The sequence below is a fragment of the Anticarsia gemmatalis genome, chromosome 14 (genome assembly GCF_050436995.1).
Source record: "Anticarsia gemmatalis isolate Benzon Research Colony breed Stoneville strain chromosome 14, ilAntGemm2 primary, whole genome shotgun sequence".
NCBI classification, from domain to species: Eukaryota; Metazoa; Arthropoda; class Insecta; order Lepidoptera; family Erebidae; genus Anticarsia; species Anticarsia gemmatalis.
This window is the reverse complement of record NC_134758.1, coordinates 2,238,819-2,256,708: the sequence shown is the minus strand read 5'-3', so window position 1 is coordinate 2,256,708 and position 17,890 is coordinate 2,238,819. Positions and strand designations below refer to the sequence as shown.

The 17,890-nt window shown below is 33.9% G+C and overlaps 2 protein-coding genes across 2 annotated transcripts in view; one reads left to right on the top strand and one right to left on the bottom strand.

The window, feature by feature from the left end:
* Positions 1-2: 2 nt before the first annotated feature.
* On the top strand, positions 3-1,098 carry mtTFB1 (mitochondrial transcription factor B1). The gene has a single exon (XM_076122515.1). It carries the CDS (start codon positions 3-5, stop codon positions 1,032-1,034), a length of 1,032 nt encoding a protein of 343 aa, XP_075978630.1. The 3' UTR covers positions 1,035-1,098.
* Positions 1,028-17,890, bottom strand: part of LOC142978184 (tRNA dimethylallyltransferase) — a 239,685-nt gene continuing 222,822 nt past the window's right edge. Inside the window, exons 5-7 of the mRNA XM_076122514.1 lie at positions 11,816-11,931; positions 2,082-2,292; positions 1,028-1,498 (exon numbers count right to left, since the gene is read on the bottom strand). Coding sequence (XP_075978629.1) covers positions 1,166-1,498; positions 2,082-2,292; positions 11,816-11,931 — 660 coding nt within the window. The 3' untranslated portion in view covers positions 1,028-1,165. The remainder of the gene's footprint in view (positions 1,499-2,081; positions 2,293-11,815; positions 11,932-17,890) is intronic.

The window sequence follows — 17,890 nt, the reverse complement described above, 5'->3', positions numbered from 1 at the left end:
ATATGGCAGTGGCAAAGAAAGCTGCACAGATAAGATTGCCTCCTCTACCTAGCATTAAAGATGTGATTCGCCTTTATAAACTTCGTGCTCTCAGAGAGCTATCTCAAAATTTTCTCATGGAACCACGTTTGATAGATAAAATAGTAAATGCCGCTGGTAATATAGAAAAATATGTTGTATGCGAAGTTGGCCCCGGCCCAGGTGGAATAACAAGATCTATTATCCATAGAGCGCCAAGGAAAGTTATCTTAGTGGAAAAAGACCGACGTTTTATACCATCGCTGGAACTTATAGCAGACGCCTGTAGGGATAAAGTGGATGTGGATATAATACCTGGTGATATATTGAAGACTGACATTACTCAGTATGTTCCTGATGATGTGAAGACAGACTGGCATGATGAACCTCCACCTTTACACTTGATTGGCAATCTACCATTCAGCGTGTCCACTATATTGATGATAAGATGGTTGGAAATGATATCAAAGCAAGAAGGTCCTTGGATTTATGGTCGAGCTAGAATGACATTAACATTTCAAAAAGAGGTAGCAGAAAGAATGGCGGCGCGTATGCTACATCCTCAAAGATGTCGGCTGTCTGTAATGTGTCAGAACTGGTGCACTGTCAAATATAAATTTGATATACCTGGTGCAGCATTCTTACCGAAGCCTGATGTTGATGTTGGAGTTGTCACATTAACACCATTAAAGTACCCTCTAATAAAGCATCCCTTCAAAATGGTTGAAAAAGTTGTTCGACAAATATTCTCTATGAGACAAAAATATTCCATCCGAGGTGCTCAGACTCTGTTTCCTGAAGAAGTAAGGAACGAAATGGCATTGAGAATGTATAAAATGGCAGGAATTGACCCTATGACCAGACCATTTCAGATAGCTAATATGGAATTTGCCAGAATTGTTGATGCATATGCTGAAATTGTGAAAATGTATCCAGAATTAGAGCATTATGATTACAGAGCACCAAAAAATAAAAACCTGAAAGAAAATCCAGAGGTAGAGGAAGATGTTATTTAATTTATATTTAGTTGGTTTAGATTGTATATATTAGTTATGTTTAATAAAAGCAATTGAACAGTAATTATTGTACTTTATTTTTTGATCACACATAATACACACATGTCACACTTAAATGTTATTAAATAAAATCACTGTGATTCAGCTGAATCTTGGGCCTTGTCATTTTCTTTCTTGCATTTTTCTTCGAGGCGTTTCTTTTTCTTCAACACTTTCATATGTCTAAATGATTTCAAATGAATAGCATAAACATTATCTCCTATGAAAACTCTGTTGCACACATCACAAAAATTGTAAGAGTTTCCGTCAATATTTCTTTTCTCTTCAGCAACATTGGCTTTTAAGGGTTCAAAATCACAAGGGCTATCGTTCAAGAAGCTGTCGATAATTTGAATAGCTTTATTTTTCACTAATTCATCCCATTTAGATACATCTGAAGTGTCTAATTCATAAATCGGTGGAATCTGAAACAATTTGTATGTTAGTGCCATCTAGTGATCGCTAAAGTCATAACTATTATTAGCAGCGCCATCTGCTGAAAATGGCCAAAAGTATTAGAAATAGACTGTTCTAACAAGTACAGCTACTCGACGCTAGATGGCGCCCTTTTCAAATATGCTTATGAAATATATTTTCTTACTACTAAAATAAAGCTTTTTAAAAAACGTATGATATCTAACAAAATAAAATCAAAACTTTAATAAAGAAAATCCAAAAATTATTCAGCGAAGCTAAATTCGCATATCTATCGTTCGTAATGACTTTAAGTGAACAATTTGCTTATATTACAAACGACTTCAAACGAGACATAAAATATACGCGCAATAAACTAATAACATGCTATATTCAGATATCGCTCATTTGATCTATCGAATAAAACAACGTATTGAGTTGGAAAATTATGTTCGTTTTTTTATATTTGTACTGTAACTTAGTCTACAGTTAAATACAAGGTACCTACCTATAATACAATAAATAGGTAACGTGTTACAAAATTTTCTTAAGCGTAAAATTTCATTAATTTGACATTGAACGAAAGCTACTTACTTCTCTTGTAGGGTGTTCTAAGAATCTTCCTCTAATCATCTTGTTTTGCCGGCGGGCGTACCTTCGGGTGGCCATTTTCATGTTTTCGATGCTTTGTTGGAGCAATGTTTTTCCTTCATCGCTGTTCCGCTGTTCCTCCGATAACATCAAATAGTCATGGAATTCTTTAAAGCCGAGAGTTTGGAAGATGCCTTTCGTGTAGTCCGGTGGCCTGGAAACGATAAATAGGATAATGTGTGTTATTAATTATAAATGTTACACGTGCCGCGGGAACAAACCGCCCGAGGGACTTTGACCTCTTCAGGGATGAAATTATGAACGTAAATAAACTAAGTTTTCATGAATTAATAATCAAACAAATAGTATGTTGCATTTTACGTCGACATAGTACAAGAAGTTTAGTTAAACTTTGTACTCAAATTGATTTTGTTGAGTTACTCCTGGTAACGTATGTAAGGTCTTAGTAAGCCGATTAGGGGAAGCCAAAAGCATAAGATTATTATTTTAGTAACATGTTATCACAGTATGTTGGCTTTCAGACATACAGAGACACCTTATCGTAATGTAATTTCTTTTTCGATGTAGGAGAGATGCTATCGAAGATATTTTCCAAGGTCTGTTCGTTAATACCGGATTAATTTTGGATAAATATTGTAGGAGATAAAAACGTTAAAAATGTTTATGTATTTGAAAGATACGCGTATCTTTCAGGGAAGTGAAGCGTAGTGCGTTTAGTTAGATACAGGTGCGGTCGATTGTTTATTATTAAATAAGTGCGATGTAGATAATGCTTCTTCGCATTAGCCGGTATTTTGTAAAATACGCTCTTATTTTGTTATTCTTGATGATAAGCATTTTGGTGAAAAACAATGTACAGTAACGACGTCATTGTTGCAATTTTGTTATTGTTATGAAACTGCGCAGGGAAATGTATTTTGGAAATCATCAATCATCTTATTATCTAAAATTGCGTTCTCCCCACATTGATGAATGCTGATATCGTTAGAAGCAACATTTTATATTTTTCATTAACAAATTAGGTGGGTAGCCAAGTTCAAATAAGTAAGTTTGTTGATTTATTGACAATACAAGTAAAGCTCAACGCACACGACGCTTGTTTTGCTGCTAGATAGCTTGCTAGAATTTGCCGCTGGGTTCGAAGTTGGCTGTGGCGCTGGGTGCGCTGATGGCTCCCTTGGTAGGTTGGCTTCACACGGTGCTTGTCGCTAGGCGTGCATCGAAGTGATATTAAATTGATTTCTCAAATTGTGAAACTTGGTTGAGCACTCTTTTGCCGTCACGGTTGGCTTTAACCCCAAAACTGCGTTCCTCACTCTATCAAGAGCCTCAGTTCGACGACGCTTGTTGTGGTAATTCGTAGTATTTGTTGCATACAAACACGGTTCTTCTTTGTATGCGTCAATAAAAGTAATTAATTTGCTCCGGAGACCACCTTTGCGACATATTTTTTCAACAACAGAGCACGAAAAAAAGAGAACACGCAAGCAAGCCGTCACAAAAAATAGCACACGTTCTATCATCGACAGCCAGCACGCAACCACGCTGCAGAGCCAGCAGTGACGTCACTTTCTCGCAGCGCTGCCAGCAGAGTAGCCAGCAGAGGGCCCCGCAAGCAATCCAGCAGCAAAACAAGCGTCGTGTGCAGCGGGCTTAAGTAAAACATAATCATAACGCGAGTAACGTTTCGCTGTAAAGCCGTCATTACTCTCAGACAACGTACAAACCCAAAACATTTAAAAACGGAATATGAATTAGTGAGTGGCGTCCATTTTGTTTTGGCGCGCTTTTTGTCGTTCAAATAATTATTTAGCGCGCGATTCATCGCTTACGTAATATGTAGGTATCGTTCGTTAACCTCAGGTTGTGTGCGTTTTACGCTAATGTTGACCTTCAAGAGTTATTCGATTTATTTCCTTTATTTTGATATTTATAACTCGCACGTGTTTCACGGGTCACGTGTTGGGAACCAATAGTAAATTTACAGATAAATAGCGCCAACTTGTATTATTTATTAATGTCACAAGAGACTTTACATAAGTACTAATGTAAAAAAAAGCTTTGAATATTTTTATGCTGCCGACAGTGTATAAAACGGTTTGTAACTAAGTAGGAGCAGAAATGGGAATGAAAAGGGGGTAGGTAGGCACTATGGTACACAATTAATTTTACTAATTTAAAGGTAAACTTGATAATAAATTTATAACTTTAACAGTTTTGATAGACTTTTGAGTTCAGTTTTAAATCTATATACCTATTTTTTCCTCTTCCACGTAAACATAAACAAATGACGCTATTTGTGATCAAAACATCGGATGTTTATTTTCTTTTTCAGTAGTTGTCAAGTTTTTGACAGTTACCTACCAAAACACCATAAACAATAAGCTTTACACCTCTTTAATATTATTTTTAGAAGTTCTTATTATTAAAATTATTAGTTGCATCCCAAATGTCAGTTTCTCGTCGCGTCGTGACACACGGATTGATTCATCGAAATAAATTTAGCCGTTTAGGCGTTACGTGGGAACCGAATAACGAACGATTTCCATTTGAATGTTGTTTTTTTGGTGAATAGATCAGGATTGTAAAGTCTAGAGTGCTAATTAATAGACATCTTGTTGCTAAGAGGAGGAGCTTAGAAAAAATATAGTTTTACGTCAAATGTTCGTAAAGAATCCTTCAAATTTCACAAAAGCTTCTTCATACCGTACTATACATTCATACTAGAATAGTTACTGTTATACCCTATGAAAGTGCTTTAAGCACTGAAAAGCTAGAAATGCATGTACCAATCGCAACTGGTTTAGAACAAATATCACTCAATTTTAAGACTTTAAACTGTCACTCCTCCGAAACGGTTAGTCCTAATTTGTGAACGTGTCGGCAGCAGTCCCAAAGATAACTATATTGTTTGGACAACCGTCTGCCTAACACCCTGTATTTGATGACAAATTGCAAATGTATTTTTCCGCCTCCGGTTCTCTTTATAATTACTACCTATTTCAGTAGACAAAGAAATAAATATATAATTTAAATAACCACAAGGGAATTACACATAATAAATAGCTTTATCACACCTAGCAACCTGTAAAATTATTTTCCTATAAGTATAATATATTTTTTAACTCAATTAATAGTTACGATTTCTGTGGTCACGGCTTTTCCTTATTCTATGACAATAAAACTAAAATAATGTAGGAAGACTTCCATTTTACAGAACGATCACAATATCCTAGTGCTTTTATTCAATGAGTTTAAAAAGATTTCGCTAGTATTATGATTACATAGTTAAGATTTGAATTAAACCAAATGTAATTCATGACTAGACGTCCAGAATCGTAGAAAGTAACTTTACTGGCTTAACTCAATTGTTATTTTTAGTTTTCAAAACTCACTTGTATAAAAATATTTAGTTTCTTAGCCTGTTTGAGCAAAGCCTAATAAAAAACAAAAATATTATGATCTACGAAATATTTCTACCAAATAGGCACAATGCAACAAGGATAATCATCCTGATTGGCTCACTCTGCCAATGTCCAATTAAAAATACGAATCGTGAATAGACAAGGGCTGTATAACGAAACGCCTTTGCTTGTTTAGTTCATGTTTTTGTTTGTAAATAAAAAACCGCATCATATCACCAGTCACGGAGGTGCAAAAAGCGCGAAAAGTCAGTAAACTTTGTTTTTTTGTTGCACTACATATTATTTGTTGCTTTATATAATACTTATGTTTTATTACGCATTACGAAATAGAGAATTTGTCGATAGAAACAATTAATTGGCTACTAATTTGATTTTTTTTATCATATGGTTGGTGGTCAACTTAGTGTCAAAGTTGTTCAAGCCGTTTGAAATGCCTCTAACTGTTGTTTTTGTCGACAATCCGGAACCGACTTTTTGCGTGCCCTCAGATGCACGGAAAAGCTCAAATAAAGTACTATTAGAAGGTTATCCATCTATAGAATGACCGTGCTACAGATCGTTTACTGACTGGTAAACGCCTTACCGCCGTATTCATAAAAATATATGAAGTTATGAAAGGCTTATAAAGTGTTTTGTTTCTTTCACTCCTTAGCGAAATGAAAGAGAGAAAACATATTTAAGTAGTTGTTAACTAAAATAGGTTTATAGTGTGTCTATGAATAAGAGGGTTAGTATTTAGTTTTGAAAACGTTATTTTAATCAATCATATTAAAGGATTCTATTCTTCTATAGTTAGAAGAGAATAAAGCAGAGGTACCTATTGTACAAGTAAACAAAAGCGTTCACAGGGGGACGAGGCAGAGATCAGATAACTCTGTTAATTTCCTATGTCATACAGTTGACGAACATAACAATCAGTAAATACTCCGAGATATAAGAATTATACCACAATTTTATTTTTTTAAATACAAGATCGTTCTAAGAATTGCTCTTGTGTCGCCGGGACTTATACAAACAACAGAAAGAATGTACAAACAGAACCGAAACAACTATTTGTGGGTCGCACAAATAATTGTTTCTTGTGGGAATCGAACCCACGAACTCTCAGCGCAATAGGAGCGGCATGGCGACCTAAACCACTGCGCCATGGAGGCACTATCATAACAAACATTCATACATCTATCCTCACAAACTCTCGCATTTATAATAGTACGATATTTTCTATCGCACTTTCACAAGAAATTCTTCCTTGACAATTCCAGTCAATTGACCCAGACATGAAAGTGTACAATCAGAGAGAAAAACACTGGCCTCATTTATACTTCATGGGGTGAAGACACAGTGAAGTGGGTTAAAGGGTTGTAGGTTCGACTCCCGACGTGTATTATGTGGAATTAATGAAGCATAGGGCGCCCCGCCTCGTGAGATGAAGTCCTATAAGTTGAGCAAGATTTATAGTGAATGGAAGAGACATAAGTTTCAGTTTCTTTAAATTATTGTTTGTATTTATAGTAGGTGTAAGTTAAAAGTGCTTTGTATACTGTGACGTCATGTATTAGGCTGTTGTAATAGAACTTTGAGAGTTAGTAAGTGATAGGTTATATTGTAGCAGATCATGAAAAAATATTAAAATTGATATCAGCAGATCCTGAACAAATTTGAATGGTTAGTGAGTGCGTAAATAGATTTGGATGTGTTTCGGAATACGTAGTTTACTGTTTTCTTAGTTAGTCAGTTCAAGAGTTTATCTTAAATGACAGACTAGGTAAGAAAAAAAATGAACATAAGAATAGCTAAGTAAACTGATATGAAAAGAGGTAAAAATAATGACTGAATGATTTTTTTATATACCAGAAGTATGTATGTATACTGCGTATTATTCCTTGATCGTGAATCTGAATCTTATTGTTTCACACATTTATTAACATGATAAATAGGTATACGTAAGTAAACAAAGCGTATTAACATATGATTAGAGTACAAACGACACCTTTCACCCGGTGCCGTCCTTCCTAGTCAATTAATATGAAAACTAACTTATATTTACAGGTATAGAACAAAATATACTGTTATTTTTGTATTTATAATATTAGATGAGGCATTGTTCTGTCCGATATCGGAAGACAATCAAAGCGCTGCATTTTTCCGACTTAATTTATACAAATATCTAATTAATTATAATTTTGTTTTGCCATTACCGTCCACTCTTTTGGGCAAGCGTCTCCTCGAAATAGGGAGGTGTTAGGCCTTCAGTCCGCTGGCTAAGTAGCTGTATTGTAATGAAGCTCTTGAGTGCATTGCGAACAGTCAGACAGTCAATAATTTGTTTTTAAATATTATCAAGAAAATTACTAGCAAAATTATATCAAAAATTAATCGGTACACGCAGATTACAGACATGTATGCGACTATAACTAAAAGAGAATTATATATAATATTCAAAAACATACAAGACTACGCGACTGTGTCCTTTCCAGTATACTAAACGTTCTCGTGACATGAGAGTAGGTAGTCCTGCGGTACTCGCACCGGCCCGCGCTTACGCACTGTCCCTACGCGGTTATGACATGTTCTTGATACTTTATGTCATAATTAAATGAAAAATTATACTATTATATTAATAATTAATTAATATTATTATAATGTTTATTCTGATTGGCAATTAACGTGCCAGAATAAAAAAAAGGATTTTTGTGTTGGCAAAACTTAGGATAGATTTTGAAAATACCATCCTAAATAAATAAAAAGTATTAATAACAACGATGAAGATCTAGTATTATTATGTAGCATGTAGTTTCTTAAACCAAAAAAACATTTAAAGATTTTCATTAAATCATGAAGAAATTTTATTTAATGCCGTTTTATCTTCCTGTTTAAACGAAAATTCAGTTAAATAAGAACCAAGTAATTATAAAACCTAATACTATTCAAATTACAGATAATTAACTAATTACACAGATATTTGAAAACAATATTAAAACGTAAATAGCTTTTACTTTACGAGACTGAAAACGAAAGTGTCCATTAAAATTGAGTCACGACTTGATCCATTACCAATTATATTATTATACTCAAACAACTCAATCTTTTATATTAACTAAGTAAAATATTTTTATAATTGTTTTTCATTGAGTAATAATTTAAACGAATATTATACATGCGAAAGTCTGTCTATATGTTTGATGCCCTTTTACGGCTAAACTATTTAACACATTTTGACGAGATTTGACTTGGAGGTAGTTAAAAACCTGGATTAAATAATAGACTAATTTATTTTCGAAAATCTTCCTTTCAGCGGATGAAATAGGAGATGAAAGTTTGCACGCGTTCGAAGCCTCGCACGTCGTGTCGTATATTATAATATTCCGCGAAAATACTTATTATAAAACGTATTAGAAAAACAATAATCGTATTATTTACGTGTTTCCCTTAATTAATAAATATTCGGCACGTTTTGTGGTTCATTATTATTATATACAGGAAAAAATTATCGGATAAATTTGCTCCATCGAATCTTATTACGAATTAACAGCTATCAACGACTACCTAAGGGACGTAGTGGACAAATTATAATTTATCGGAATATTTTCTTTTAGTTTATATTGTGACAAGCTTCAATCCTACAAACATAAATAAGAAAGCCTGCTTGGATGGATGAATGGATGTTTCATCCACCCATGTTGAAAATCGAATGACAAAAAATTTAACGTTTGGCATACTTTTCAAAAAGTGGGATATCTTTTTCAGCAAATGTAGTCGAGGAAAGAATATCTAATAAAATTTTAAAGTTTTTTAAAATTAATTAGTGTGTTCAAAATGAGCACGTTATCGGCTAGCAACAAAAATTCTGTAAAATCAGCAAATATAGTTTAAACGGCAACGATGACATTAAAATTAATCGAATGAAACCTGTCAAACGAAACGTTGAAAAATGTCTAGTTCCAGGGCCTGAATTAAAATCTATTTTTAGACATGTCAGGGAAGCCATTAATCTTCAGCAGTAACCATCTAAATGGCGTTAGGAAATTTAGAATTTTCATAATCGTAGTAAACTGAAAAAATATTTTTATATTTTTTTCGGCAAAGCCGTGAAGAAATACTTTACGAGATAGTGATTAAAATTATATTGCTGTGGGTAAAGTATCATTTTATCCATTCTGCTTAAGTAACTCCCGCCAAATACTATGTCAAAATAATAAAAAATGTTTAGTAGTTCGCGCCAAAAATTCTGTCACAATAATTAAAAATATTTTCTTTCAAGATAAGTATCTAGTGTGTAAAGCAAGTACCAAACAATGGTATAGTAGTAAAATAGGCTCGCACGCGTAACACGAAACTGTATGCGACCGCATCACCGCACGGCAGATGACAGTGCTCAGGACATTGCCCGCGAACGCCATTTTTGTTTTTGTGCAACTTTTTTTTCTGACCATAGACACACGCATTACGTTCCAGAGTATACTGTAATTGTAATATTTTTTGCATGTGAGAGCTTTGTCGTGTAAACTAAATAGGTCTCGGCGAGTGAATAGGAATTTAAATTATTTAGAGCAGAAAACTTGAACTGACATAACGGAAACTCGTTGACCTAAAACAAGTTTATAAAGCACTTTCCTTTTTCAAGGCCTAGACGAGGGAAAATTATACACAAAGACCGAAACTTTCACAATTCCTGTACTGGACTACTACTAGACTAAATTGTAGTTGTTTGGAAATCATCCCTGATTTTTTTTGCTACTAGTTTCAAACCGATACACACAGAAAGAAAAATATTACAACTCTAAAAAACTGATGAAATATTTTTGGAAATATCATGTTTTTTTTTGGAAATACTTATTGTAATTTTTTTTAAGCCTACATACAAACTCGCTTTACAACTTTTACTCCAGTGTTGCGGTAATTTTTTCAACATGTAAATCTAACCACACCGTATCTTCCTTTACCTTCTGAAGCACATATACTTAGCATCATTGTGCATATTATATTGTGGCTGTTAGATAATATAAGCAAATTCCTTGATCAAACAACTGTGGTGGATTGTTTAGATTCGGCGGTTAGCGGTCAGGATTAGAACGGCTAAATTACGTGCGATGTCTTACAAGCCAATGGGAATATATCCCGAATGTGTTCTGTATTGTATTGTATATTAAACTAGTGATTCGCAATGTTCGTGTCTGTTTAGAGTAGGTTATATCAACACAGGAAGTTGGTCCTAATTTTGGTGGTTACGTTTGTGTTTTTAAATATATTTTTCTTGACTTTCTTCTCAACTTTTCAAGGATTTCTGGTATGGCAAATACAGCAGAATTTAAAATTATTTTGAATTTTTGGTTTGATTGGAATTTGTACTTTGGTTTATTGAGGATACTGATTTGATTACAACAATATCATAATCATATTAAAGATGGAGTTAATAGTCGTTGTAATAAAAACTAAAAATATCTACGGAAATATTTTGAAAACTAGTACTAACTTAGCAATTAACAGCAATTCCTAAAAAACCTGTCAATTTTGCAATTCTAAGTAAACGTTTCGTTTAGCGCCGTTTAATTTCACGCATAATTTGTGTGGATCGAATGCCCTTTGTTCCCGGCGAATTAACTATCGATCGTTCTTATAGCTTTTGTTTAAAAACGTCAACGGTTCTCTATAATGTCAGTTTTCCTTAAAATGGTTTAATTAAAACTTATTGGAAAAAGTGAATAAACATTTCCTTTTCCAGCAGTTGTTATTATATTATGTTGCTGCAGTTGTATTTATATTTATTTATTTGTAAAAATATTTTTAAAAAAGGTATAGTTATCGTTATATCATATTTCATTCGGTTAGTTAAGTTGTCTGTTTTCTCAGCTATTAACTAACTGATTCTAAAATATATACACGAAAGTTAGACGAGATAAATGATAAAATGCTAGGAAAGGACATAAATAATAGATTTATTTTTTCACAAACAAGCCTTAGTAAACGTAACACTTATCTATAAATAACAATAAAATAATCACTTCAATAACATTTTATAAATATATTATTTTTATATTGTCTTCTAGTTAGGAACTATGTACATCTTCTGTGATAATAATAAAAGAATATATTAGATATTAAAGTATGGATTAATATGTTTTAGAAATATGTAGATACGCTAAATGCGTGCTTAATATTTGCATGTCATCTTCATGACAAAATATGTGATACTACTAATTTATATTGTAAACCACCTCTTGTACCATATTTTCTGCAAATAAATATAATTTGAATTTGAATTCGAAAAAGTGTAAAATATGTGTTACTTACTTGTCATCCTGTATCCTCTGCATATTGTGCCTGGCGTGGAAGTCCAGCAGCTCCTGGATGAGACCGTCTTCCAACATGGAGTCCACCCTCGAGTTCAGTCGTTTATCGTGTACAGACTGAAACAAAACAACAGTTTTTTCATACAATATTAAATTTAATGAAGTTCTTGGACTTGTGCTAGTCATAGCAGTTTTGCATAAAACTTTTAACACTATAGTTCGTGAGTTGTAGATATCTCAACCATTATCTTTTACGGTGCACAAAAACAATCCAAAAAACCTTCTGAACTTATGTGTTTTGAATTTCACTAGTGCAAGAGTATAGGATATTTTAACTACGAACTTAACCACATACAGTAAATATTATATTACGTCATACAGCCTGGAGATTTTCCCATAACCTCTACCATAGTACAGGGAACCCTGCCGTTACAATATCAGGCAAACAACCGTAAGTACAAAGAATTCATTGATTTTTTGCGCAATATTGAGACACCTGGACCAATTCTATTTGCCTAGCGGGGCAAGGACCTTTATAAGGTAACTCCGTGCACTTTGCCGAGGGAACTAGGGGTTCCCGTGAGAATCAAATAAATCAGAATTCGCAAGAGATAAGATTGGAACATAAACATATGCGCTTAGTGCAAGCTGTATGTTGTTGGCATAATGTACGGGCACGTGTGACACGTTTTATGAAAATGTAATTTAAAACGTGCGAAGGAGCGTGATTAAAACCTGTGTTAAGATGAATCTTAAACAGTTATACGTCAAGTGATGTTTCCTTAAGTTGTGGATTTCTGATCGCAGACACGTTATCAGTATGATAGCTCATATGTACGGAGGTAGACATGTCATATTTTAAAGTTGTTAAGTTCCCATATAGGTAAACATTGTAACACTCAAATTTAAAGAAGCATTTCTCACGGAAAACCATAAACAGCCAAGCCTTTCTTTCAATGATGTTGGCGACAGTTTCAAGTTTCACCCAATACAGCTGAATAACAGTATTTTACATGGAGCGGCTGTCCATCGACCCTCGACAACCAAGTTACCTGGGTTATAACACGATACCCGTCATTGAGACTACTGACTAACTGTTAACGAATGTCAACGATACCCACAGTTTAACGTGCCTTCTAAAACAACAACTGGAGAAAAAATAGTAAACTATCTATATAAATATTGAGTACCGAGTAATCGAGTAAAGTTTCAGTATTTAGCCGTATACTTATACAGTTTTCTTGTACCGTTTAAGCGTGTGTTAATTAATTCCGAGTACCGAAAAATCAAAGGTATTATGCGTACAAGTACACAAATCACGGAGGACCAATTAAACCTAGATTGGAAACAATGTCGGCGATTCTAATATTGAAATGAAGCGTTAAAACATGTTACGGCAAGCTGTTAATAGTCGATGTAACGACCAAACAATCAATTATGATCTGATTCATGTCACGACTGGACAATCGATTATGCTACGATTTTTGTAAGTACGTCTGTATGTGAGAAACTGATAAAAAAATTAAGCAATTAACACTTAATGAATCGACGGTTTAAGGCTCAATGTCAACGGTTTTCTTCACGTAGTAGAGACGGTAATTTTTATTAAAGTAAAAACTGTTTTTTGAAAATAGTGACTGAAAATCACCGTAAACGCCCATCGTAGGCAATTCTTCGTCGCAAAGATGAAGAAAGATAAAAATTTTAAGGTATAGAATAAAAGAAGCAAAACTATCTTAATTATTTCCCAGAAAAACAAAATGGATCTTAAAGCTATATATAGCTATATAATGATATATTATTATGTTAAATTCAGCCGTTTCTGAGCACAATTACCGGATCTTTACTCTAAGTTTCCTATATCTGGATTTTTTCTTGAAATTTAGTTTCTTATTGAAAAAGCATATACAAAAGGCGAGTGTATCCGCAGGTCTTTATTCAAATATTCATAGATTCATCGCTAGTTTCGTGCAACATACGATGAATCACGATCTTACGCATTTGACGTATTGTATTTTCCGAATGCGTGCCGACCAACTGCCGACAGTCTACTGCTAGGTGCAATGATATGCGATTACTTATGAAGTGATACCACATAGATATACTGATTATTATATTATGTAGAATAAAAGAGATGTTATTTACTACAGAATAAGAGTCTTTCCAAGTAATATTTTTCTTTAGATGCCACAACATTTAAAACATCTGTCCGGCTGTAAATTGAATATTTGGCGACAATTCACATTCGGCATCAAGCTTAGTTAGTAAAGCTTAAATTCTCACCTAAAGAAATTATTCGGCCGCTCAAAAGATGATTTTAACTATTACATTTTGTGAACCAGTAGGACAAAGGTAAGCTTTTACGAAGCGACATTTGATTCCCTTAACGTCATTAAAATTCTGCTATATCTAAGGCTATTTTATACGTAGTATTCAAAACTATGTACTATGTCTGACATAGTACATAGTACACAGTAGCGAATATAGGTAGTATTCAATATTATGTACTATGTCTTGTATAGACGTACTACATAGTACACAGTAGCGAATACTACAACATCCTATGTATATGTTGGTCACGGTTATGTCATTTGGGTCGAGCGTGTGTCAATTCTGCGCTGACCTTTCTCATGCACGATTACAAGTGCATATTTCAAATGCGTTAGGCTGAACGCACTTTGGACTGCAAGCGGATCTTAACTTAGCTAATACGTATTAGATATACTAGAATAGTTAATATATAGCTAATCACGTGAGGTGAATTATTTTAAAGAGTAAGGGCCAGTTTTGTGTCTACGGATAAGTGTGAGATAACCTATCTGATAGATAAAGTGTCAAGAAATGTATAAAATAACTGACAAAATCCCACTTAATAAATAACTGGAAAGTGGATTTAGTCTATACTGGGGATTAAACGAGGTAATTTTTAATAGATAGACTATTTTTTATTAATCGAATAATTTTATAATTTTCACTAACAACGTTTAGATCATTTATTAGAATATAACAAAGTTAATATGAGAAAAACACGGATCTAGACTTTCTTGAATGTATTTAAAGGGTGCAAAGTCTGATGCATCAAACATTTGTATATTCTATTTCAACCAATTACAAGCACGATGAATTGAGTAACATAAAGACGTAACAACGTCGCGCAACCTGCTATCTCTATTTATGTGCTCTCATAGAGGGAGATAAAAGCACTGAATCATCACCCACCTAACTGATAGTGTACTAATATGACCTGTCGCGATGCAACCGTGAGGGCAGGTGAATAGCTGTGTGAAACTTAAGGGAGGTTGCACCGCGCAACTAACTATTACTAATGACTTACGAAAAGTAAAATCTCAGTAATAACTAAAGATCGTATTCCATGGGCTTTCCGAGGTCCTGATTTTTGAGAACAAACTCAGCTAACGAAAAAAGTATTTGTCTATGATCTTACTCTTTTTAATTTTGTACACATAATAATAAATTTCGAGACTAATGGGATTGTAGAAACTTAAATGAAATTGCCTTGGCGCAAAGGAATATCGCCTCTAATCCTTTGTCCAGCTGTAGTACAATAAAAGGGGCTTTTTTTGTTTTGTATTTACATAGTTCGACTACCAGTAATTATTATAAACCAGCTGTAAAGTTTTGCGTACTACGAAGCTTTGATGGCTTGTTCATCGTCGGTTAACACTTGGTGCCACCGTCCCTTAAGATGTTTGCACAGCGTTTCACAAACTGCTAGTTTAATAGACGCCAGTGCGATACAGGTAATGATAGGCTAATCTATTTATAGTCCAGACCACACGTGTGTTTAGTAATTAGTGTTTATGTCTCGTCATGGACTATTAATTTGTATTCGAAGCTCTTTAATCGCTGTATGCGGATGTAAATAATTACTAGAATCTAACGTCTGCGGATAACACCTTCGTGCAATCGGATACATATGTAATTTATAGGAAAAAAGTTAACAATCTAGTATCCTTGTGAATAATTGATATATCAAAGATAATCCTACATATTAGAATATTACACACTAGCTGTCCCGCGCAACTTCGCTTGCGTCACATAAGAGAGAATGATGAAATTTTCCCCCGTTTTTGTAACATTTTTTACTCGTACTCTGCTCCTATTGGTCGTAGCGTGATGATATATAGCCTATAACCTTCCTCGATAAATGGGCTATCTAACACTGAAAGAATTTTTCAAATCGGATTAGTAGTTCCTGAGATTAGCGCGTTCAAACAAACAAACAAACAAACAAACAAACAATCAAACAAACATACAAACTCTTCAGCTTTATAATATTAGTATTAGTAGTTCCTGAGATTAGCGCGTTCAAACAAACAAACAAACAAACAAACAATCAAACAAACATACAAACTCTTCAGCTTTATAATATTAGTATAGATAGCTTCTGAATATTTATTATAAACTAGAATCTAGTTTTGCTTTGTTTTGTTAGTGCAGTTTGTAGACAATAATACTTAAGTATTAGGTTTCAAAACCATTAAGCGTATACCAGGAGAACCAATTGCAATGTTTATTCACCATCTAATAATACCACAGTCGTATGCACACCTTAAAAGGGAGACTTAGGCATTCACTAATAAGATCTTACAATCATCTCACAGTACGATTAACCCACATAAGGGTGGCAGTCAATGCATGGGCGAGTACGCGCGCAAATGCATCATGCGCTCAGCCTAACGCATAAGTATACAAGTGCACAAGTTTATGCCATCGCTCATATATGAACCACGTAACTCATTTGCGTCCTCGTCCCCGATATTGCTATGATAATTTCAACTAGATAAAATTGACTTTGACTTAGCTGCTTTGATTGAGTTATACTCGTGCCCTTGTAACGCCGTTTGTTTATTATATCTCGAAAATAAATAAACAATGCTGTAATAACTTATAAAAGGACAATGTTGATGTGTCTTTCGCAATCGGCGTTTTCATAAATTGTCTAATTTTTTCGCCATCGAATAGTTCGCTAAATTGAATTTCGATGGCCTGTTGCCATTTTTGGAAAGCGCCTAATCGTTTTATGACTCTATTCGCAGACGGTTTTGTATTTTATACGTTTTTAATTAAAGTTTTGCCGACAGATGTTTAATAGCACTAATTTGGACTTTTTTGTTAAACTATTACGAAGTTATTAGGATTTGATGGCATTTATATGTTTGATTTCTTTTGTAATGTTGGTAGCTAATTTCAGATTCGTCATGGGAACTGAAATATTGCTTTAAAATTTACAAATTAATTGGAAAATTTGCTTAATCTTTTATATAAAACATGTTTGGCCAGGTCAATAGGTACTCTACTTTCTACACTCTTTGAACTAAACAAACTCATTATACACCTTATTCTAACATTGAGCTAAGAATCCATTCAAATATAATGAAGAAATAATAAACAAGAACGATTCAACACCTTACCCACAACATTCCACCAGACCATAAAGTCCATAGACAAACTAAATCATCCCACAGACAATCTAAAATTACTCAACAACTTGTTTAGAGTTTTTATGTGAATGATTAAGCGTTTTGTTAGCGGCAAACACTTTGTGATCAAAGAGTATGCATTGATTGTTGATGGACAGTACTGACAATGTGCTCGGTTTGAAGATCGATTAAAGATAGTAATTGATAGATGAAAACATATGTGTTGTAATTATTTTGTTGGGCAATGGATGGTTGTTGCTATGCCACTGTAAGTGGAATATTTGTTGTAGGTTTGGTTAACATATGTAATACATTTATGTATGTACCTACATATTTGTGTGACCCCAGATAACTTTAGGGGTCTAGTTGTATTTTTTGCCGGATTTGTATGTTTTTAAGATCCTGGTGAAAAAACCTTCTTTATAACCTAATGTCTTTGTCAAAAATAATATTCACGCTCTTTAAATAATTATTAAGTACACATTTCTCAAAGAAAAATTTATAAATAAAAACATCTTGCCCGGCCCAGGACTCGAACCTTTAACCTTACAGCATGCCATTATGAATTAGCTAGTCATTTGTCTGGTTCTGGTAGCCAAACCTTAACATACGTTTAGGCATATTACAAAATT